The 24,813-nt window shown below is 41.7% G+C and overlaps 1 protein-coding gene and 1 long non-coding RNA gene across 6 annotated transcripts in view; one reads left to right on the forward strand and one right to left on the reverse strand.

Annotated features, from left to right (window-relative positions):
• LOC132210254 (uncharacterized) overlaps window positions 1-11,814 on the reverse strand; it is a 35,925-nt gene extending 24,111 nt beyond the window's left edge. Inside the window, exon 1 of the long non-coding RNA XR_009446484.1 lies at window positions 11,647-11,814. This is a non-coding gene — a long non-coding RNA (uncharacterized LOC132210254). The remainder of the gene's footprint in view (window positions 1-11,646) is intronic.
• A 159-nt stretch (window positions 11,815-11,973) lies between these two features.
• usp4 (ubiquitin specific peptidase 4 (proto-oncogene)) overlaps window positions 11,974-24,813 on the forward strand; it is a 99,842-nt gene continuing 87,002 nt past the window's right edge. For all 5 annotated transcript variants that reach the window (XR_009446485.1, XM_059649752.1, XM_059649751.1 and 2 more), the window contains exons 1-2: window positions 11,974-12,196; window positions 22,159-22,286. Coding sequence is in view for 4 of the 5 variants with exons in the window: in XM_059649752.1 (XP_059505735.1) it covers window positions 12,108-12,196; window positions 22,159-22,286 (217 nt within the window). In the remaining variant the exon portion in view is untranslated. The remainder of the gene's footprint in view (window positions 12,197-22,158; window positions 22,287-24,813) is intronic.

Genomic DNA, 24,813 nt, shown 5'->3' on the forward strand with positions numbered 1-24,813 from the left:
AATACATTGTTAAGCTTACATATGCTTTACATAAGGCCTTCTGAAACATGGAAGATGTGAAAATCTGTAAAACCTAGATGGCTGAATGTGCAATCTGTTGAATGCAACTGATCCTTGTATGAACTGCTGATCTTATTCATTGTCTGGCTTGCAACTACAATATGCCATTTTACACTCCCTCTCAAAAAAAACTCATTTAAAAATCCTGTTCTCAGATTCTATCTATTGTTTTGCAGACAAAAATAAACAGTTTTGTATGAAATGTTATTTTAAATGTATTTAATAAAGCTTTTGAGTAAGAACACTAAGCATAGCACAATTATTTATGATGTCCTTGAGCTGACAAGTTATGCAGATTCTGTATTGTCATAGAAAAAGGCCCTTCAGCCTATCAAATTTGTGCTAGTCAAAAACAGGCACCTAACTAATCTAATCCCGATGTTCCAGCACACGGCCCATAGCCTTGTATGTTTTGGCACTGACAGTGCTAATATAAATACTACATAAATGTTATGAAGGTTTCTGCCTCTACCTCCCCTACAGGCAGTGAGTTCCAGATAATCTGTTTTTTTTTCTTCCCTCTCGCTCATCCTCCAGCCCCTTAGCTTAAATCCAAGCCCCTAGTCACTGATCCCTCCACCAAAGGGCAGGGTTCCTTCCTCTGTCTACCCTATCTATATATCCCTTATAATTTTATACATCTCAATCACATTTCCCCCATTTCCAACCCCCCCCCCACAAGTCTCCTTGCTTGAAGGTTACAACCCAAGTCTATCCAATCTCTCTTCATAACTGAAATTCTTCAGCCCAGGCAACGTCCCAGTAAATCTCTGTACCCACTCCAGTGCAATCTCATCCCTCCTAGAATGTGGATTCCAGAACTGTGTGCAATACTCTAGCTGAGACCTAACCAACATTTTACATAGCTCCAACATAACCTCCCTGCTGCTAAACCCTATGTGTTGGTTAATGAAGGCAATTATCCCACTTTATCTACTAGTCCCTAGCTAACTGGATAGACAAATGATAACAAATCAGGGCTGCAGGGTTCCCAAGCGAAATATGAGATGCTGTTCCTGCATCTTTCAGGTGGCGTCATTGTAGCAATGCAGGAGAGTCCCAGGATGGACACGTCATCTGAGGAGTTGTGGGGGTGGGGAGGAGTTGAAATGGTTCGTGACTGGGAGGTGTAGTTGTTTGTTGCGAACTGAACGTAGGTGTTCCGTCCTATCTGTTTGATCTAAACAATCTTCGATACAAACTGCCAAATACTTGGTATAACATCAACACTTAAATTCATATACCACATCACTCAGTTCTGTGATGGGTATTAGATGTCACTGCAATTTGAACCAGGTTCAATGCTACCAAATGATAATTCAGATTGAGTAATCTTGGTATGAGCTCATCATATGTATTGATCTGCAGTGCAAATCATTACTGAAAGAAAAATATGAAAATACACATTGCTGTTGCCTCAATTTCCATCCCATATTATTCTCAACCTTGGACTGTTTGGCCATAATTGCATTTTGTTCCATGACATTGTTGGTTCTCACCTTGAGCAACACCATTTTCTTCAAGATTTGGCTATGATGATGCAATAAAAACGTATCTTGCTTAAAATCCATGTCTGAACTCTTGGTGAGTTTCCTACTTTGGTTGTGTTGATCCAGAAGTGGACTTGGACAGAGTTTACATGCTTTCACATAAAACTTCTGTACTGTGTCATTATGTTCTATTCTTCTATGAAGAGGGTCAACATCAAGCTGCATGAAATACTAATAACTCTGGTACAGAATCCACTGATCATGGGGAAGCTTGAATGCGGGAGAAAACAATTATTGCATTTGAAATTAAAATTTCAACTATTAAGTTTGGTTTGTGACACTTCTGAACTTTTATAAAACATTTTTCAAAACTCCATAATTAAGCTCACTTGCCTGTAACATGACTAATCTGCAGTTTTATTGTAACTGACCAAAGTATTTAGTAGCTTAGTAAATATACAGGAAAGTTTTCATCTGTACTAAATAAAGTAAATAAAATACAAAAATCAAAAATAAAAATATCCTCTTAAGTATCACAACTGAATGCCCCCCCTTCTTGTTAAGCACTTGATTTAAAATTCTACAGTGTAAACTTAAAATTGTTCACTAAACCATTTCATACTGATCTTATTTTTACTGATTTGGTTGTTTTTATTTATGGATTTATAAATTGACTGTACCTGTTGTATGTAATTATTCAATATCTGACATACAATCATCCTCTTAATTCTTCCTCCTTCCCATAAGCAATATTCTGAAATCCTCTTTCGCTTCTGACAAGAATGTATTGTGTAATACACTGTACAACAGTTTTTTCATATGCTTAAAGATTTATTCATTTGTTGCAATATTTGCATTATTTATTTAAGTCATAAAATTCAAAATAAATGTTTATGAATATATATTTCTTGATATGCTATCATGATCCCAGGTGATGATAATACTTGACATGCCTGATCCCTGAGTGAAACATGGCTTGATAGACTAAGTTTCTTTTTACCATGCAGACACTGAGGAAATTCACCAATGTTCTTGTAATAAAAGGTCAAAAGTTTATTGCAAAATACAAACTACTACACAGGAACTACTTGAAACTGTCTAATTAAAAATGTCAAGGAAATAGTCGACTCTTACCTAAACAACAATTGTACTGATACTCTCACTTCAGTAAAGAGTGACCTATGTATCCATGTTGAAGCTCCTTTTTCAACTAGCACTGCTGTTACCTGTTGTACTTCAGCCAATTTCTGCTTCAATCTATTTCCTTTAGTTTATGCCTCTACCTAAAGAGCTTTTAAACAAACTGCTAGCTTGGCTCACCTGCTTCTTAGCATGAATTTCTAAATGTCATATCTTCAACTTCTTTGCAAGAAGTCCTGCTTTCTAACAACACCTTCATCTGTTTCTGCGGTTCTCATCTAGATAATGCTGGACTTTTCCCCACTTCGCCCCTTCTGCCCTGGCTACATGACCAGCCCCTCCGCTGGTGCGGGCCTACTGCCCGTCCGTCCTCCCGTCCTCCCGTCCTCCCTCCCTGCCTTCCCTCCTTCCTTCCTTCTCTCCTTCCTTCCTTCCGAAACTCAATTTAACAGAAACTCCAGCAATCATCTCTTCAGGTGGCTTGTTGTTCATTTATCCAAAGTGATATGATCTCTCAATGTTTTTCATGAACTCACGATTCAAAGTGACTTTTAACTTTTTTTGAAAGAATGATTCTGAAAAAGAAGAACTGAAAAGTGTCTCCTTATTTATTTAAGAATGGATGTAAATGCATTGGAAGAGTTTCAAAGGAGGTTTTCTGGACTGAAACAAGGAATAAGCAGGTTTTAGGAGGTTGGACTGTAATCAGACAGGGCTTGTTTTGATCTGACTGAAATTTGAAGGGCTTTGACAAAATGGATGTGAAAAAGTTCTCTGTGGGTGACCCCAGAATTATAAGCACTGTTTAAAATTAAGGCTGGCCCTTTCAGGATAGATGAGAATTTATTTTCTTCTAGAGGGCTATGCAACTTTGTAACTGTCTACCTTAGAAAACAGAGGAGGCGACAGTATTTAAGTAATTGTGAGGCAGATAGATTATTATTTAGCAAGGAAAGCAAAAGCTAATGGGGACAAATGAAAATGTGGAACTGGGAACAATAACGGGTCAGGCATCCTTGAATGGCAAAGCAGGCTTGAAGGGACAAAAGATCCACTCCTGCTCCTAATTAATATCTTTTGTTTGCAAACTAAAATCTATATTTCCTACAATTTAGAAGCTAAGTTCCCAAATAATAGTATATTATGAACTTTTATAGAGTGGGAAATGCTATTACCCCAATTCCCAGATTATACATATAGTTTAGCAGATTGCCCATTCCATATCGCACAAGATATTCAGCACTGAAATAGACCCTTTGTTCCAATTCCTAATGCCAACCAAATATCCTATATAAATATAGCCCCACTTACCAGCAATTGGCCCATATCCCTCTAAACCCTTCCTATTCATATACCCACAAGACGCCTCCTCCACTTCCTCTGGCAGCTCACCCTATTCATGTACCACACTCCATGTGAAAAAGTTGCGCTTAAATCTTTCCCGTTTCACTTTAAACTTATGCCCTCTAGGTTTTGACTCCCCAACACTGGGGAAAAAGACCTTGTCTATTTACCCTATCCATGCCCCTCATGATTTTACAAACCTTTATAATGTCACACCCCAGCCTCCGACGCTGTAGGGACAGTAGCCCAGCCTATTCAGCCTCTCCCTATAACTCAATGCTGGCAACATCCTTGTAAAACTTTTCTGAACCCTTTCAAGTTTCATAATACCCTTTCTATAGCAGGGAGATCAGAATTGCACACGGTATTCCAAAAGTGACCTAAGCAATGTCCTGTGCAGCCTCAACATGATCTCCAACTCTTATAATTAATGTGCTGACCACTAAAGGCAAGCATACCAAATGCCGCCTTCACTATCCTATCTATCTGCGATCCACTTCTAAGGAACAATGAACCTACACTCCAAGGTCTCTTTAGTATTTAGTCAATGATGGGGCCAGAAAAGGCAAAAGGATATAAGCTGTTAGCAAAACCTTTTTACTCCCTGCAGCCTTTTCCCTGAACCTCTGCACTCCTACATCGCCTAAACCATTTGCAGTCTCTTTCTCCCTTGTAAAATCCATGACCCCAACCAGCATATACCTTGTAATCTCCTTCTCACTTCCCAAATAGTCTTACAGCTTCCATTTCCCTGCTCTTCCCCCAGCAGGTAGAACTCCAAGCTCCAGCTGAAAGTGGTCCCCAATCCCAACACTGGCTGAAGGTAGTCCCAACTCTCAGCCTCAGCAAAAGCTCCTTCGGCCTAAAGGCTCCATTTGCATTTCCACCTTTCATGACAGGCTTGCCATTACCTGCCAAGCAGGACTTTCCAAAATTGGGGTTGTGAGCTGAAATTTTGGAGTCATGCATTCTGAGGTGACACAGTTGCTGTGGGAGTCTGACAGGGTTATACCAGGTGCATTCCTGTTCCAAAAGACACTGATCTCAGAGGGTTGCAACAATTTTTAAGCCTCAAAATTAGGCAGGCTTCTGACCTGGTGGGGCAGACTTTTAGACCGCCATGGCAGTCTCTGGGCCTGCTTATGGTGGTCTTTCAGCAGTATGTGACAGTCTTTCGGCCCAGCGTGAATGTCTGGTCTTGAGGGGATTCTGCAAAAGTGTGATCCCAACATGGCTAAGCACTTAAGAAAGACTGTGGTATGTGAACTTTTAGCTTTATTTCTTTATTTTCTACCTAAACTAAGAAGGTGTCACTATACTATAATTACTGCAATGTTTAACTTTTAACTTTGTTCCTTCTTTCTACCTTGCTCTTAAGATTCTGCAACTAGGTACTTGCACCTAAGCTAGCATTTTATGTGACGACATTATACACATTTCACTGTACTCCTGTACTTGAGTGCACGTGACAACAAAAAAAATCAAATGTTTGGGAAGCACTGTTCTAAAGCTACAACACTGGGGGAGAAATACGAGCAGGAGTATTTAGCTCTTAAAGCCTGCTCTGATGATCAATATAATTTTTACTAAATACTGCAAAGGCTTATGAGCAAACTTAGTACTATGTTTCCTCTTTTTCCCTGCACCCTTTAATCCTTTTAGCCTGAAGAACTATGTTTAATACCTTCTGGAAAACCTTCAATGTTTTTGCCTCAACCGCTTTCAGTGGCCGAGAATTCGAAAGGCTTACCACTCTGTGTGAGATTTTCTGCTCATTTCAGCACTGAGTGGCCTAACCCATACCCATAGACTGAACTATCCCTTGACTACTCCCTACTAAAGCCACAAAGCAAAGGATTGTTGGTACCCACTGTATATAGAATCCACACAGAATTCCTACAGTGTGGAAACAGGCCCTTTGGCCCAACAAGTCCACACCGACCCCCCCTCCTTTGCGCCCCCCCCCCCCCCCCCCCCCCCCCCCCCCACCCAAAGCCCCATAATCCACCTAATCTCCACATCCCTGAACACTACGGGCAACTTAGCACGGCCAATCCACCTAGCCTGCTCATCTTTGGACACTCAAAGGGAACCCATGCAGAAACAGGGAGAATGTGCAAACTCCAGACAGACTGTCGTCCGAGGGTGGGATTGAACCTGGATCCCTGGCGCTGTGAGGGCAGTAATGCTAACCACTGATACACCGTGCCTGACCAAGTAAGGCTTTTCACAGCTAAATGCATTACTGTTTATTAATTCTCTCATGCTGCAATATTTAAATTTTGGATTGTTCATATTACTAAGAAATAACACTACTAAATTTCAGCTGTACAGAGGTTATGTCTCAAAAGTACGCTATAAGCACTTCAATATCTATTGTGCTAACCTGTTTGTTTTTAGATTGGAATAAGTGTGTAGCAAGTTGGTGCTCCAATCTGCCTTGTCAGAAGCTTTTTTATAATTTATTCATGGGAAATAGGAGGTGCTGGCTAGGTCTCGCATTCATTGCTCCATCATTGCCCCCTAAGGTGAGCTGCCTTGTTGAACCATTTCAGTCTATTAGAAGTGATACACACATTCATAATGCCGTTGGGGACGGAGTTCTGGCTTTTTATCAAGTGACACTAAAGGAAAAGCAATATATGTCCAAGCAATGACTGTGAGTGACTTGGAAGGAAAGTTGCAGGTAATAATATTCCTGTGTATCTGCTGCCCTTGTCCTTCTAAGTAGTTTCATGCATTTGCAAGGTGCTGTCTCAGCCTTTAGAATATCTAGATAAGACATGGGTAATAGGGGAGAATGATAAAAACTCTAGGATATGGGGCGGCATGGGGACTTGGACTTGGGATTGATTCCACCCATGGACAACTGTCTGTGTAGAATTTACACAATCTTTTCCCCCCTCCGTGTGGGTTTCCTCCCACAGTCCAAAGTTGTGCAAATTAGGTGGATTAGCTACACTAAATTGCCCATAGTGTACATGGATGTGCAGCCTCAGTGGATTAGCCAGAGGAAATGCAGCTTTACAGGAATAGGGTGGAGAGGGTGGGTCTGGGTGGGATGCTGTTCAGAGGGTCAGTTAGGACTTGATGGGCCAAATGGCCTGCTTCCACACTGTAGGGGTTCTATGACGATGAAAAGTTTGGAAGTAGACTTAGGAGAAGGAAGGGAAGCAGCTGGGGCAGTTAATTATAGTCTTCATCTTTGTCTGTGAGGTTCTCACACAGCATTTATCTAAATTACGCTATCTCGCACATGGAGGGGTCCAAATTTAACTTGCTAGGCTCAATAACTACAGGGAAGAGGAAGGTTGAAAAAAAAAAGATGAGTGCTGCAAACAGCAAACTGAAAATGATAATACTTCCTGTTACCAGCAAACAGAAGTGGTAAAAAGGACTGTTGAAAAACTGAGAGTCATAACATGTCTGTACTGCCCACAGAGGAGGCCTGGTTAGAACATGAAGTTATGTTGCTCACATAACACATAGCTCACAGTTACACAGCAGCACATGTCTGTGTTCAGTAAAACTACATATGGATGCAACCAAATAAGATATGCGACTCACTCAATGTGTTCATCAGCCATAACAGGATTCACAAGAGGTCCTTGGAAGTTTCTCATGATCAAGCTTCCTTTGCATCAGGTCAACAATATGACCTATGACCTACATGCTCATCTTGCAGGTATTGTGCTACTCCCTTTGGAGCTCTTTTCTAAAATTATTTGCCTTCCGCAAACTCAAGCTCCTTGAAAGTCTGTATTTTTAACAAAGCATTTGCTTGTTCCAGGCACCCCACCTTCCCAAATATTTCTGAAGCACTGGCACCTTGTGCACAGATGCTATTTTATGTCAATATAAATTGTAAACTGTTTTAACTCACAGAGTAGTATGATTATAGTGACAGATTACAAAGAATGGTACAAACAAACTACAATGTGCTGAAAATTTCACAGGAGTTGATGTCAGCAGCAGACACAAAAAGATAGGTAATAATGGGAACTGCAGATGCTGGAGAATCCAAGATAACAAAGTGTGGAGCTGGATGAACACAGCAGGCCAAGCAGCATCTCAGGAGCACAAAAGCTGACATGTCGGGCCTAGACACTTCATCAGAAAAGGGGGAGGGGGAGAGGGAACTGGAATAAATAGGGAGAGAGGGGGAGGCAGACCAAAGATGGAGAGAAAAGAAGATAGGTAGAGAGGAGAGTATAGGTGAAGAGGTAGGGAGGGGATAGGTCAGTCCAGGGAAGACGGACAGGTCAAGGAGGCGGGATGAGGCGGTAGGTAGGAAATGGAGGTGCGGCTTGAGGTGGGAGGAAGGGATGGGTGAGAGGAAGAACAGGTTAGGGAAGCGGAGACAGGCTGGGCTGGTTTTGGGATGCAGTGGGGGGAGGGGTCGAGCTGGGTTAGCTTTGTGATGCTGTGGGGGGAGGGGAAGAACTGGGCTGGTTTTGGGATGCGGTGGGGGAAGGGGAGATTTTGAAGCTGGTGAAGTCCACATTGATACCATTGGGCTGCAGGGTTCCCAAGCAGAATATGAGTTGCTGTTCTTGCAACCTTCAGGTGGCCCATGATGGACATGTCGTCTGAGGAATGGGAGGGGGAGTTGTTTGTTGTGAACTGAGCGGAGGTGTTCTGCAAAGCGGTCCCCAAGCCTCCACTTGGTTTCCCCAATGTAGAGGTAGCCACACCGGCTACAATGGATACAATATACCACGTTGGCAGATGTTCAGGTGAACATCTGCATGATATGGAAGGTCATCTTGGGGCCAGGGATGGAGGTGTGGGGGCAAGTGTAGCAGTTCCGGCAGTTGCAGGGGAAGGTGCCGGGTGTGGTGGGGTTGGAGGGGACTGTGGAGCGGACAAGGGAGTCACGGAGAGAGTGGTCTCTCCGGAAGGCAGACAAGGGTGGGGATGGAAAAATGGCTTGGGAGGTGGGGTCGGATTGTAGATGGCAGAAGTGTCGGAGGATGATGCGTTGTATCCGGAGGTTGGTGGGGTGGTATGAGAGAACGAGGGGGATCCTCTGGGGGCGGTTGTGGCGGGGGCGCGGTGTGAAGAATGTGTTGTGGGAAATGCGGGAGACGCAGTCAAGGGCGTTCTCGACCACTGCGGAGGGAAAGTTGCGGTCCTGGAAGAACGTGGACATCTGGGATGTGCGGGAGTGGAATGCTTCATCCTGGGAGCTGATGCGGCGGAGGCGGAGGAACCCCTTCCCCTCACTGCACCCAAAACCAGCCCAATTCTTCTCCCCGCAATGCATCACAAAACCAACCCTGCTCGACCCCTCCCCCCACTGCATCCCAAAATCAGCATAGCCTGTTTCCGCTTCCCTAACCTGTTCTTCCTCCCACCCATCCCTTCCTCCCACCCATCCCTTCCTCCCACCTCAAGCCGCACCTCCATTTCCTACCTACCGCCTCATCCCGCCTCCTTGACCTGTCCGTTTTACTTGGACTGACCTATCCCCTCCCTACCTCCCCACCTATACTCTCCTCTCCAACTATCTTCTTTTCTCTCCATCTTTGGTCCGCCTCCCCCTCTCTCCCTATTTATTCCAGTTCCCTCTCCCCATCCCCCTCTCTGATGAAGGGTCTAGGCCTGAAACGTCAGCTTTTGTGCTCCTGAGATGCTGCTTGGCCTGCTGTGTTCATCCAGCTCCACACTTTTGTTAACAAAAAAATAGGTTCATGTGTTAAAAAGGGTCTTTTTTCTGGAACTCTTGAAAACTGCAAGATCTATTTAAATTATCAACAAAGGGAAAAATATGTTTAGAAGGGGTATATACCCTTTGACAAGTTGTCTGTCAAACTTCAGAAGAAGGAGTTGTTGATCCACTATCTTAAACATTCAATCTCTCCACCTGCAATTGCACAGTGACAGCAGAGTGTAACATTTACGAGTTGCACACCAGGCCACTTCTGACAGCAGCTTCCTGTGAGGTCCAAAGTGGACAAATAGGGCAGCAGAAGCATGGCAGCAGCACCACTTGCAAGCCCTAAGCCTCCAATACCATTCTGACTTAGAACTACATAACCATTCCCTTCACTGCAGCTGGGTCAAAATCATGGAGTCTACCTAGCAGTCTTCAGTGGTTAATAAGACAGTTCACCACTACCTTCATCTTGAGGGAAATAAGCGATGGGCAGCAAACTCATGAAGTTTTAAAGAAGCATGAACACTTGTTTTCCTTAGATTAGTTCACAGGTCGGCGCAACATCGAGGGCCGAAGGGCCTGTTCTGCGCTGTCTTGTTCTATGTTCTATGTTGCCAGACCTGCAATTTCTGTTTTTGCTTCAAATCTCTAGCATCCACACAGAGAGTGGTGGGTACGTGCAATGGGCTGCCAGCAGTATTAGTGGAGTCAAATACTTTTAGAGACTAAAGTGACTCTTGGATGGTCCCATGGAGAATAGTAAAATGTAGGGTATGCAGGGTAGATTGATTTTAGTACGATAATACAGCGGTGCCAAAGGGTCTGTACTGCTCTATGTTCTTAGAGCTTGTTTCTGTGCCATATGACTCTTTGATCCAACCTGTCCACGATAGCCAGGTTTCCGAAACTGAAGTAGGTCCACACTTGTGTTTGTCCATATTCATCTAAACCTTTCCTATCCATTTACCTGACCAAATGTCTTGTAAATATTGTAATTGTGCATGCCTCCACCACTCCATAAATTCTGTGAAAAGGTTGCCTCTCCAGTTCCATTTAAATCTTTCCCCTCTCACCTGAAACCTAAGCCCTCTAGTTTTGGACTCCCCTACCGTAGGGAAAAGGTCTTGGCTATTCACCTGATGATTTTATAAATCTCTGTAAGGTCACCCTCAGCCTATCCAACCTCTCGTTATAGCTCAAATTTTCCACTCTCTGTAACATCCTTGCAAATCTTTTTTATACCCTCTCCAGTTTAATAACATCCTTCCTGTAGCAGAGCAACCAGATTTGTACACAACTCTGTACAAATATAGCATTACCATTGTTTTGCATAGTTGTAACAATGTGTCAACTCGTACACAATAATCTGATCAATGAAAACAAAAGTGCCAAATACTTTGATAACAAAGTGTGGAGCTGGATGAACACAGCAGGCCAAGTAGCATCTGAGGAGCACAAAAGCTGATGTTTCGGGCCTAGACCCTTCATCAGAAAAGGTCATCGTTTGTCTTCCTAAGATGCTGCTTGGCCTGCTGTGTTCATCCAGCTCCACACTTTGTTATGTCGGATTCTCCAGCATCTGCAGTTCCCATTATCTCTGTGCCAAATACTTTCGTCATCGCCCTGTCGAGCTGTGATGCCACTTTCAAGGTACTATCTACCAACACCCTCAAGTCTCTTTGGTCGACAGCATCGACAAGGCTCTACCAATAACTGTGCAAGTCCTGCGCTGGTTTGTCTCACGTTTATCTGCGTTACACTCCATCTGCCATTCCTATTTTCTTTGTTTTATCACATGAATGATGGTTTTTCTAGTTTGACAAGTTGAGGACAAGTTTAGGATAGCAGTTACTGGTAGGGGTTGGCAGGAGTGTGGATTAAGGCCAAGCCTCGGGAACCATCTAGAACCTGTCACGACTGAGTTGAAATTCTAGCTGGATGACTCAAGCCTACCTTCCTGGTCATCTCCGCTCCTCTTATTCCGGGAATGCAAATTCGAGCTCAGGCCATTCCAAGACAGAAAAAAAGATAAATGATTTATTTTTGATTTTTTTTCATGACTTAGGAGACCGGTGTTACTACGTCGCTTTTGGGGCATTGTGGGTGGGGGAGGAGGGGGGCTCGGGGCCGTCGGTTGCTCAGCAACCGTCTATTTCATACAGCTGCCTCACAACAGCCGCCGTCTCGAATGACGCAATGACGCAGGGGGTGGAGCACCGTCGTCCCCTCCCCCACGGTGAAGAGGTGGTGGCGGAAGCACGGCTGCGCAGTTCGGGGAGGCCGGTCGGTTGTGCTGGTGACGCGCACGCGCGTCGTGCGGGGTCCTTCCCTCCCCACCAACCCAGCCACCTCCCCGCCTCCCTCAAGACTCGGTTCGCTCGCGCTCCTTCACTTTCTGGGTGTCGGTGAGAGTAATGGCGGAAGGCGGCGTCCCGGACCTAGAGAGCCAGAAGAACGAGATCGGGAACTTGTTGAATACCTCGCTCAAGAAAGGGGATTCGTGGTAGGGGCAACTGTCGGGTTTTTGGGGGTGGGGGTAGTCGTCGCAGCGGTGATTTAACGCCTCAGGGTCAGGGTGAAGGCCGTGGGTAAGCCCCATCCCCGTCGTTCCCCACTAACCTACTGTCCCCTTAGTTGGGGGATCTGAAGCAAGCCTTTGGGATAAAATACGGCCCAGGGTGAGCCGGGCCGTGAGGGTCAAATCCAGGGCAGAGCTGGGGGTAGGGAGGTGGCCGGTTTGCCATGTGATGGGTATAGGCCTCGGGATTCCGCTAGTGAACCGACCCGGGAAACCCCGGGCCCAGTGCCGACCCGCCGCGCGCACAGCACCCCATGCCCATGTCGGTGCAACAGCGTGGCCTCAAAAACCGGTAGATTAGAACATTGTCCAGCCACGAAGACTCTTATTCCCGAAGGAGGCTGTTTAAAAGGTTACTTTCAACCTTGGAGCGGATATTTCGAAATATTAAGGTCTCTGATCTAACTGTGTTTATGTTGAGATTTGATTGCTCGCCAGCGGTCCGCAGCACGCACGCTTATAACATTTTAATGTAAATGACACTGCAGTTTTGTGTGAACTTTATGTTCCACGCACAACAGTTTTCTGACGGTAGGGTGATTGCCAAAACATTCTGTTTTTTGCTTGCCCCATTTTTTGCTAGTTCCTTTAATTTTTTTAAGAATGTAATTACACTTCCAATCTGTTATTTTAAAAAAACTTTACTTTGACAAGACATTTTTACTATCTATTAAGTGTTGGTCTTGGTCAATCATTTTAAGAATTTTATCAATGTGGGTCTGAGTTTGTTCGACTTGGAGCAGAAGAGGAGGCCATCTTTTAGCAGGTTATAAATCCTGAATGCATTTAAGAATTTTCACTTTAAGCACAGCTCTTTCTTGCTGGACCAGCTGTTCTATTGTGGGAATTAGTTCCACTCAGTTCATCCAAGTATTTTGCTGTTGCAGGACTTCCATGCTAAAGCAGTTTAGAATTAAGTGTGCATATATTCCCTGAGCAATTTTTAAAGAGCACTAACACAATATCATGTCTATTTACCTTTAACTGGCAGGCTCACTTTACTGTTGCAAACAGAAACGAAGGGAAGAAAGAGGGCATTGCTCCAGGCCACCCTTCTGCACTGACAGCTGTCATTCAGCTAAGCATGAGAAAATCTACACTGGGGAGTAGAATGTTTTTCCAGTTTTGTTACCCACTGTCGATGCAACACATCCCAAGGCACAGTCCAATGTAGATTAAACTATTATTCCCACAAAATACACCTTTAATTTAGCACTTTTAATGTTACTTATTCATCGCTGAATAGCTGCTAGCTTATACCAAATTACAGGCAGCTTTTGTGGTGTAAACATGCAGTGCCCAAGAAAAAGGACTGAAGCTGTGAAGACAAATTTCTGTATCAAATTTTTATATTGAGTGAAGAGAAGGAGCTGTGATCCTAGAAATCTGAATGAAATTGATGCCAAGTTTCGGAAGGGAAGGGTGATAAGATTGAATAGGAAACAGTAAGGTAGTAATTATGCTGCTAGGTTAGTAATCCAGACTTCTGAGCTAGTGATCTTGAGTACTGAGTTCAAATTTAGTGAATGAATAAATCAGTAGTTTCAGTAATGGAGTTCATGTAACTTCTGGAGTGTCTTGGGGGGAAAAAATTGATTATGAATGTTTTACATGGGAGGAAATTGCCTTTATTCTGTCTAACCTATAAGTGACTCCAGACCAACGAAAATGTGGTTCACTTTTCAATTCCCGTCTTAAAAGAACAAACAAGGTTTTCAACCAAAACAGTTAGGTATGAACGAATAAGTGCACCTGGTATTGTCATTGGTACCCATTCAGTGAATGACTGGAAAGAGGCAACACTTCCCACTGTAACCTATTTTCATGTAGAGGAAAGAAAAGAAAATATTTTCATTGTACAAATTTTTTCTCTAGTAGTCTTGCGAGCTGTTTATCTGTGCCTTAGATCTGGTAGCATTTCAGTCAAAAAGCTGTGTATTCAAATCTTCAAAACAGATTTGAGCATTAAGTCTATTTTGATGTGTCTTGTGCTCTGGGAGAATGCTGTGTTTGCTTCAGGGGTACCATCTTCTGGATGAGTCATAAACAGTCTGAACTCTTGGGTGGGTATAAACCATCTCTTTGCGCTATTCTGGGAAGAGCAGGTGAGTTGTCCGATAGTCCAAGACAATGTTCATCCCTCATATGACCCTTTATTTTGTAATTGTGGTTGAATTTTGCTCTCATTTTGTCTCTAACTGTATATCCTTGCCCCTCTGCTCTGTCATTGGTAGCAGAAGTTTGAAAACATCTGATAGTTTCACTGTGGTCCTCTTGATTTGTTTCTCTTACTGGATTTAAAAACTCTAGAAATTGATTTTTAAATCCATTTTGGTCGACTTTTATGACTTTACTCACTGTCTAAAATCGCTTGCGTTGTATATCTTGCTCACTCCCTGTTGTTTGTTGCAACCAAGCTAATATAACTGTTTTGCAAATACACATAATTGTTTAACTCTGTCACCATATCACTCAAATGCTCCATTAATTATGCTTCCTGTATACTTGTTTCTAAATTACATTTTCCTTGAAATAAAACACTTCCCAAAATTCTTGACCATGTTCAGTTCAACTTGTGCGGGCACAATCTGAACTTTCATGGTCATACTTTGATGTGCTTAGTACTTTAAGACTCTGTTCTGTTGTATAACATTGTTACTAGGTTCTATTACGTATTTAGTGACACCAGAAACTTGTTGTCTTCATGCTTTTAGATGTTGCACATCTTGAAAATTCTGAAGGGAAGTATTTAGCATTGTGTCTGACTAAACCTGTCAGGGCAAATGCAAATTAGAATAAAGATATGAATGTGAAACTGAACACATTTCCACAATGAATACTGGAGGAAAAAGGTCTTGATGCATAGTTGACAACAGACTGAACTTTTCCAGTTCATTTCTTTAGACAGATGTCAAAAATTCTATTGGTCCCAAGCATACTGTTTGTTTCGGTTTGTATAAATGCATAAGCTGGAAGAAGAAATTGAGGGGGGAAAAAAACATGAAGCAATTCTTACTACACCCCATTGTATTTCAAAAAACATTTAAGTGGAAGGAAATCTAAGGAATGTTAAAGAGGCAGTAGTTAGAATGCCGATAGCCATTAGAAAATTACCTCTGCCAGAAGTCAGTGGATCAGTTACTTGGGGATACAGAAAGAGGAATTCTTGTCTCAGAATTTTTTATTTTGTGTATGGTTTAACATTTATTGGGATTCAGATGTGTTCGTAGGCATCAGGAACGGTGCTTGTGATTTATTACGTTGTAGTTATTCCCAAAAGGGAATTTGCAAGGCTGGTAATGAATACATTTTATTAGAGCTTATTATGGGGACCTGCTTACTGTTGTACTAAAAGTTTTGCTTTTGGGATGTGGATGCCATTGGCAAGACCATACCATGATTGCCATTCAGGAGTTGGTCTGTTGCCGCAAATTGCAGCTGTATATGTGCAGGTCCCCCCACAATACTGTTGAGTCAGAGTTTCAAGATTATGATCCGGGAACATGGAATGGTGATAAGTCACCAAGTCAGGGTAGTGTGCAAGTTGGAAATGATGTGTTCTCCCGTGCAATTATTGGCCCTTCTTCAAGATAGCGGTTGCTGTCACCTTGATTCTTGTTGCCCATACCTTTTGGTAACTTCTTGATTAAAAGTTGTTAAATTAGTGCATCTTTTAGGAGTACTAGTTTGAGTTTATCCAGTTGTATAGGTTTTATATACGATAAGCAGCCCTGAAGTAAGCCATTAGCTGTTTCTGCTCCACTTGAGTCTCCTCTTTCCTTATCCAAGTCGGTAATCGTAATCCCATATTCACACTCCTTTTATGTACTTTCTGCCGTCCTCTTAAATGTATCTATATGTTGACTCTTCAATAAGGGAACTAACAGCAATTAAAAAGATGTAAATTGAAGATTTAATGCTGGCTGAGTACCGTGCCATTTTTAAACCCCTGTGTTTGATGTTGCATTTCCATAGAAACTTAATAATTCAATGATGCCAATTTGCAAAGATTTCAATAGGTTTTGTGGCAAAGAACACAACCATGCATATGTTTATGTTCCACGCAGTCTTTTTTCAATCTTTTTTGATTTAAGTTGACCATTTTGATATGTTTCTCCCTTTTTCAAATGTTTGTTTGGCTTCCTCTTAAATGCGTTTACCCTGTTTCAGCTATTACTGTGATAGTGGGTTTCACGTTGTTACCATTCCATGAATAAAATTTCTCCTGAATTTGATATTCGATTTCTTACTTCTATATTGATGGCCCCACGTGGAGTATCCATCAAAAGCTTTCATATTTTGCAAGTTATATGACTTATTAGATCACCCTTCAGGCTTTTTTCAAGAGAAACAACCCAAACTGTTTGTTCTTTGTCTCCTGATACACATGCCCATGAATTTTTGCTATCATCCTCGCTGTCAGAGGGTAGACAATAGCCTTGTAGTATTCTTGCTGAGCTGATGGTGGCATTTGAATTCAATAAAAATATCTGGACTTGAGTCTTATGATGACCATGAAGCCATTATTGATTGCTGTAAAAACCTATCTGGTTCACTGACATCCTTTTAGGGAAGGAAATTGCATCCTTAATTGGTCTGGCCTACATGTGACTCTAGACCCACAGCAAAGGTGGTTGACACTTAACTATCCCCTGGGCAATAAATGCTGTCTGACCAGCGATGTCCTCATTGTTTGAATGAATAAAGAAAGAAATCTAAATCATCTGCCTGATTCAAAGCAGGGAAAGTCTTATAAGCATTATGAAAGAGAAGGTGTCATCTGCAGTTCACAGGTGACATGCCCAGGGTGATGTGAATAAATATTGTTGGTAACTGAATTCTTCGTAAAATGCACCAAAGGGAAAGCAGAATCCAGTGAAAGAATTGCTGAAACCCTGGATCATTAAACCTTAGGTGAAGCACTCTCCCAGTTGAGCTATTAAAGTTTCACTTGGAACCTGTGCCACCTTATTTCCTTTCATTTAGGTGGCTTAATCTCTGCAGTTTATCAAATTTTGTTTGAGCTTGATTTTACAAGTTTTTAAGCATTCAACTAGTGAAGAATGGATATATTCGTTGAACAGTTTTCTATTTGAAACATTTTGATCTCATAAGCTTGTGTGGGATTAGAAAATGTAAAGATTAGTTTTGTTAATGTAATAAATATGGTATTACTTGTGTCCTTGGAACCCATGATGCTGGCAGACAAATTGATCAGGTACTGATGTCTAGCATATTGGCTGCAAGCTCAAATAGAAAGTGATGCATTGGAAGTTTACAAAAATCAATTTGTGTAATTCTATCAAAATGATCTGGTCTTTAACCTGTAAGAGGGAGCTGTAATAACGGCAGCCTCACAGGTTAGATACTTTCTTCAGATAAAGTGAATCATTCATAGTGTCTTTAATTTCCTGGTTATGTTTCAGAGTACTTCATAACTAATGGATTGTGTCAATGAAATATAACTGACTGTAAAACTAAAACCGCAGCTAATTTTGCATGCAACAAGTTTGTGCAAACAAAAGTGATACAGAATTTACATTCTACAAACAGTCACTGTTTATGCACCACAGTTGCCTCCCTTTCTCCCTCATTCTTCCAATTCTATCAACGTAGCCTTCTACTCTTTAACACATCATAATAACTAATGTCCTCTTAAATACATCTATATTATGTTCCACATTCCAACTATTCTCTGCAACTTAAAGTTTCTTCTGAATTTCTTATTTGATTTATTACTCCTAAGTTTAAACAACTGCATGTGGAAGGGTATCTACATCTATCCAGTATCTCCTTTTCTAACCTGACTTCTGTCTGGTCATCTTCAATCTTCTATTTTGTGGAGAAAAGAAGAACCTGCAGAGTCTTTCCTGATCGTTAGAACATTTCTGTTCCATGATCACCCTTATAATTTTTTTGAACTTGCCCCAGTGCCACTATCCTATACATTATTCAAGGACCAGAATTGTACATAATCATTTTTTTCTTAGTGTTGACTGAAGGAGGAGTTTTAATCAGTCCAATGGAAGAACAGTTCCCATCATCAAAGATGCAAAGTGGGCTTCTGTTAAGTTCTTATCTGAAATTTAACATCCCTGACAATGCACAACTCTTTCAGTGCTTTGTACTGATGTCCCGGAGTGGAGCTTCGATTGAAAACCTGCTGACTCAGAGGTGCAAATGTTCTGTTGCCATAGCCCTGAAACTGAACTGGCAACAGTGTAAATATTGTGGCTATAAGAGCAGGTCACAGGCTATGACTTCTACAGCAACTAACTCCCTTCTGACTGCCCACACAAAGCACAATTCATGCATGTGATGGAATACTCTCCATTTGACTGGATGATAACAGCTCCAACACATACATTGAACATTACAGCACAGTACGGGCCCTTTGGCCCTCGATGTTGTGCTGACCTGTCATACCGATCTGAAGCCCATCTAACCTACACTATTCCATGTACGTCCATATGCTTATCCACCTTCTCAAAGAACTCAATAAGGTTTGTGAGGCACGACCTACCCTTGACAAAACCGTGTTGACTATCCCTAATCAAATTATTCCTTTCTAGATGATTATAAATCCTATCTCTTATAATCCTTTCCAACACTTTACCCACAACTGAAGTAAGGCTCACTGGTCTATAATTACCAGGATTGTCCCTCCTCCCCTTCTTGAACAAGGGGACAACAGTTGCTATCCTCCAGTCTTCTGGCACTATTCCTGAGTACAATGACAACATAAAGATCAAAGCCAAAGGCTCTGCAATCTCTTCCCGAGCTTCCCAGAGAAGCCTAGGATACATACCTTTCGGCCCAGGGGACTTATCTATTTTCACACCTTCAAGAATTGCTAACACCTCCTCCTTATGAACCTCAATCCCATTTAGTCTAATAGCCTGTATCTCAGTATTCTCCTCTACAACACTGTCTATTTCCTGTGTGAATACTGAAGAAAAATATTCATTTAGCGCCTCTCCTATCTCTTCAGACTCCACGCACAACTTCCTACTACTGTCCTTGACTGGCCCTAATCTCTCTCTCATCATTCTTTTGTTCCTGACATACCTTTAGAAAGCTTTAGGGTTTTCCTTGATCCCACCTGCAAAAGACTTCTCACGTCCTCTCCTGGCTCTTAGCTCTCTTTAGGCCCTTCCTGGCTAACTTGTAATTCTCAAGCGCCCTAACTGAGCCCTCACTCCTTATCTTTACAGAAGCCTCCCTCTTCCTCTTCATTTTGTCAGGCTTGTCCAGGAATTTAGTAAGGCCCCTGACAAGGTCCTACATGGCAGGCTAGTCATGAAGGTTAGGATAGCACAGGACACAAGGAGAGCTAGATACTTGGGTTCTGTGATAGGCCAACAAGAGGGGAGGCCACATTTTCCAGGATTATCTCTATTCCTTGAGCAAGGGAATGACATTTGCTACCCTTCAATCATCTGGTACTACTCCAGTCAGTCCGCAAAGACCATTGCTAAAGGGGCAGCAATGTCTTCCCTCGCTTCCTGTAGCAACTCTAGGTATATCCTGTCTGGCCCGGGGAATTATCTGTCCTCATGTTTTTCAAAATTTCTAGCACATTCTCCTTACTAACATCAACCTGTTTGAGCATATCCGCCTGTTTCATGCCACCCTCACAAACATCAAGGTCCCCGTCACTGGTGAATACTGAAGCAAAGTAATCATTAAGGACCTCGTCTGATCCCAGGCACAAGTTCTCTCCACTATGCCTGATTGGCACTACCCTCACTCTGGCCAGCCTCTTGTTCCACACATAAGTACAGGACACTTTGGGATTTTCCTTAATCCTACCCGCTAAGGTTTTTCCATACCCGCTTCTAGCTCTCCTAACTACATTTTTCAGTTCCTTCCTGGCCACCTAATAACTCTCTAGATCCCTGCCCAATCCTTGCTTCTTCAACTTCAAGCAAGCTTCCTTCTTCCTCTTGACTCGATGTTCCACATGTCTTGTCATTCAAGGTTTCTTCACCTTACCATCCATTCCTTGCCTCATTCGGACAAACCGACCCAGCACTCGTAGCAAGTGTTCCCTAAATAACCTGCACATTTCTGTTGCGCATTTCCCTGAGAACATTTGTGCCCAATTTATGCTCCACAGTTCCTGCCTAATAGCATTGTAATTCTCTCTCCCCTAATTAAATACTTTTCCGTACCATCCGCTTCTATCCATCTCCATGACTATAGCAAGGGTCAGGGAGTTGTGATCGCTATCACCGAAATGCTCTCCCACTGAGAGAGCTGACACCTGGTCTGGTTCGTTGCCAAGCACCAATCTAATGTGGCCTATATCATCCAGGACAAAGCAGCCTACTTGACTGACACCATATACATCACCATAAAATTACTCCGTCCACCACTGATGCACAGTGTGTACTGTCTACAAAATGTGCTGCAGTAATTCACCCAGGCTCCTTGGATGGCGCATTCCAAACCATGACCAATACCCGCTTGAAGGACAAAGGTGCAGGTGCATGGGACCAGTATAACCTGCAAATTCCCCTGTGAGCTGCATGTTTCCTGACTTGGAACTATATTGCCTGCTCCCTCATTGTCATTAGGTTAAAATCTTGGAGCTCCATCTCAAACAGCACTGTAGGTGTGTCTGCACTGGTTCAAGAAGACAGCTCACCACCACTATCTCGAGGATAAATAAGGGCAAACAGCAAATGTTGTCTGAACCAACAACGTCCATGTGCTGTGAAATGATAACTATTAAGTACTTTTGCCTCAGTGCAAGAAGTTCCAACATGGTAACATTTTCCAATCTCTCTTCAAAGCATTAAATGTTCTTTTCAACAATCCACGAGTAAACATATTGACAGTATGGTACTGATTAGAGTGTGTTGAGAAGGTTCCAGGTTACGGTGGTTCTCATCTGGGTGCTATATTGATCTTTCACATTAAGTTGCGTGAGTGGAAAAATCTACCATTAACTTCCGAGCAGTATTGAATTTGGGGGCATTTTGCTGGCATTTATCGTTGAATGTTTCACTTAGATAATGGCAGTTTGCAGGAATTTTGAACACTTTTGTGGCCAATAAAACAGGCACAAAGGCAGCACCTTGATAGCAAAAAGGGTTGCATACAAGTTATATCTTGTCTTTTATCATCTTTAACTTTAATTTAAAGGAGTAGCATTGTGGTAAAGTTACAGGACTTGTAATCCAGAGGCCTGCATTAATGCTCTGAGTTACAAGGGGAACTTAAATTCAATTAACTAATTAAATCTCTAATTTTAAAAGACAAGACTCATTAATAAGCCATTTGAATCAGCGAATTTGATCGGAGGGTGGGTGAGAAGGGCAGATCTCAGCTGCCCTACTCCATTTTGCCCTATGTGTGATTCCAAACCAACAGCAATGCATAGAACACAGAACATTACAGCACAGTACAGGCTCTTTGGCCCTCGATGTTGTGCCGACCTGTCATACCAATCTGAAGCCCATCTAACCTACACTATTCCATGTACGTCCATATTCTTGTCCAATGACAACTTAAATGTACCTAGAGTTGGTGAATCTACTACTGTTGCAGGCAAAGCGTTCCATACTGTTACTACTCTGAGTAGTAAGGGTATGCAGTTGACACTTAACTCTCAACTGCCCTCTGGAATGGTCTGGTTTAGGAACAATAAATGCTAGCCTTGCTAGTGACAGTGGCAAGCCAAGAACCCATAAACATTGTGCCTTGGTGTCTGTCAATGGCAAAGGAAGGTATCAGTGTATGACAGCTGGAAGTGTATTGTCAGAAGATTGGGTACAGATCATCTGCCTGTCCTGCAAGTCACTGAAATTGTCTCCATTAGTGGGCTGGATAGGACAGTAATAGTAACTTTATACACTCAAAATAATTTGTTTGATTTTCAGGTTCCTAATAGACAGTAGATGGTTTAAACAATGGAAGAAATATGTGGGTTTCGACAGCTGGGACATGTACAACGTGGGAGAACACGGAATGTTTCCAGGCCCCATTGATAATTCTGGGCTTTTTGCAGGTAATGAAAGTTGGACACTGTTGAACATTATATGCAGGTATTAGATTTGTTGTGTTTCAGTGAAAGCACATTCAACTTTTGACTATTGAATATTCATCATGTGGGCAGTGTATATTTCTTTAAGCACAAAATATTTGTTCCAATTAATACATATTTTTTGGGATTTATTTAAAAAATAAAACTATTGTAATCCTGTCAGATTTATTCCTTGGAAAGCTAGACAAGAGCAAGTGGATTTCATATCTCTTATCTATAATTCATGTTACCTGACTTGTTCAGTTTGTTTTTAAATCAGTAAATCAAAGTTTCTAGCAAAGAAGGTGGCCATCTCGCCCATCGTGTCTGTGCATACAGCAATTAAGGTTGAAGAAGTAAATCAGCATAGCCAAGTTACAAATGGGACTAAGTCAGGAGGCACGCTATATATTGATAGAAAATTACAATAAGACACTGCAGAACAAATGAGTGTGTTAAATTTTTTGGAAGATGGGCATTTTAAATGAGTAAAATGTAAAATTGTTAATTTTGGATTCAAGAGCAATAAATTAGAACTTTTTTAAAATCCTAAAAAACTAGCAACAATGGGAAATAGGATCTGAGCGTTCAGATGGAAAAATAATAAGCTGGTGCATATGTACGAAAAATGATCAAAACCCTAATGGAAATATTGGTCTTATTTCAATTTGATGGCAGTACAATATTGAGGAAGTGATAGTGTGCATATAAACTGTCGTGCCCCATCTTGAGTACTGTGTTCAGTTTTGGGCTGCTCAGGAACAATGACATCAACATTGGAGGGAATGCAGAACTGATTCACCACGTAGATACTAGGGTTTTAGCAATGATATTGTGACATCAATTTGCATTAAATTGGTTTATAATTCTTCCGATTTTCTAAGTTTGTGGGTAATCTAATCAGGGCATTTTCAAAACTGAAATCAATTAATTTTTACTAAGTACAGGTATCAAAATATGTGAATTAAATGTGCACAATTGGTGTTGTGATATCAGTTGTCCATAACACATTGGTGGAATATGTCCGTAGTTATGTTTGTAATCCAAACAAATACATAAACTTTATCCTTCAGGGATTGTACTTTTAGCTCTGTACCAATATCTAGCTGAAGTCTGATTAATTATGTTCTTTAAACAAATGTTGGCTTTGCATGTGTAACTCTGATAGATATGTATCAGTGTGAAAGAGCCACTTATTTTGAAAACAAATGTTTTTCCACAAGTTATAGTTGCAATTGACTCAATGTCTCTAGCTAGTTTGAAGAGACGCTTGAAATGTAATTTGCACCACTCTTAAAATATGGCTTGACTCCAGATGTTTCGTTTTCTAAAGATGATTCTATAAGAGCTGTTTAAATAACATTGCAGTGTTAAAACAACTTTAATTTCAACTTCATTCAGAAGATCTAATGCAGGAGGGAAGCACACAGTAAATGGCAGACCCTTAGAAGCATTAACATACAGAGAGCGCAAGAAGTACAGGTCAGTAGTTTCCTGAAAATGGTGACACAAATGGACAAGTTGGTCAAGAAGGTGTATGCTATGCTTGTTTCCTTCAGTCGGGGCATAGAGTATAAAAATTGACAAGCCATGTTGCAAGCGTACAGAACTTCAGTTTGGCCCCATCTGGAACATTGTATGAAGTTCTGGGTGCCACGCTGCCAAAAGGATATGAAGTCTTTGGAGGGGTTACAGAAACAGTTTATCAGGATGTTATCTGGTTTGGAAGGCATTAGCTATGAAGAGAGATTGGACTCTGTTTGTTTTCACGCAAAAGTCGGTGTGCGATAGTTGGCCTGATATAGAAGTTTACAAAATTGAGGTGTGGATAGTCAGAATCTTTTTCCCAGGATAATGTCAATTGCTGGTGGACATACTTTTACAGTAAAAGGGGGAAAGTTTTAAGGAAAACAGAGAAGTGAGGTTTGTTTGCATAGAAGGTGGCGAGTGCATGGCCAGATGAGTTGTTAGAAGCAGATACAGTTGCGCTGCTTATGAGACATCTTGACAAATACATGAATGCAAGGAATAGAGGGATACAGACATTGTGGAGGCAGAAGCTTTTAGTTTAGAAAGGCGTCATGTTCTTTTGAATTGGTTTGATCACCACATTACGGTTCCTAAACCAATCTTTGCTGCTTTGGGAATGCACCAAATTAAATTTGGAAGCCTTTCTATCTTTAGAGGATACTGAGTTGCTTCCAAGTTGTTCTTTGATGTCTTCTGTCAAGTATATCATGGCAGCATAAGCAGAGTCCTGGAAGTAGGTCTGTATTTTAAATGCAAGTTGTACAAGGCCCTCACAATAAGTTAAATTGTTGACAGTTTTTAATTACAGCACTTTTTGCATCTAAACTTGTTAAGAATAGAATTATTTTTATAAGTCAAGAAATATTCATGGATATGCTAGTCTCCTATAGTATTTTTCCCTCCTTCAATGTCAGTTGTAATTTATTAAAAATAGAATTATATTTTAGGAGTTTAAAATGAAAGGTATTTACATTATTGTGAA

Source organism: Stegostoma tigrinum, chromosome 11 (assembly GCF_030684315.1).
Source record: "Stegostoma tigrinum isolate sSteTig4 chromosome 11, sSteTig4.hap1, whole genome shotgun sequence".
Lineage (NCBI taxonomy): Eukaryota > Metazoa > Chordata > Chondrichthyes > Orectolobiformes > Stegostomatidae > Stegostoma > Stegostoma tigrinum.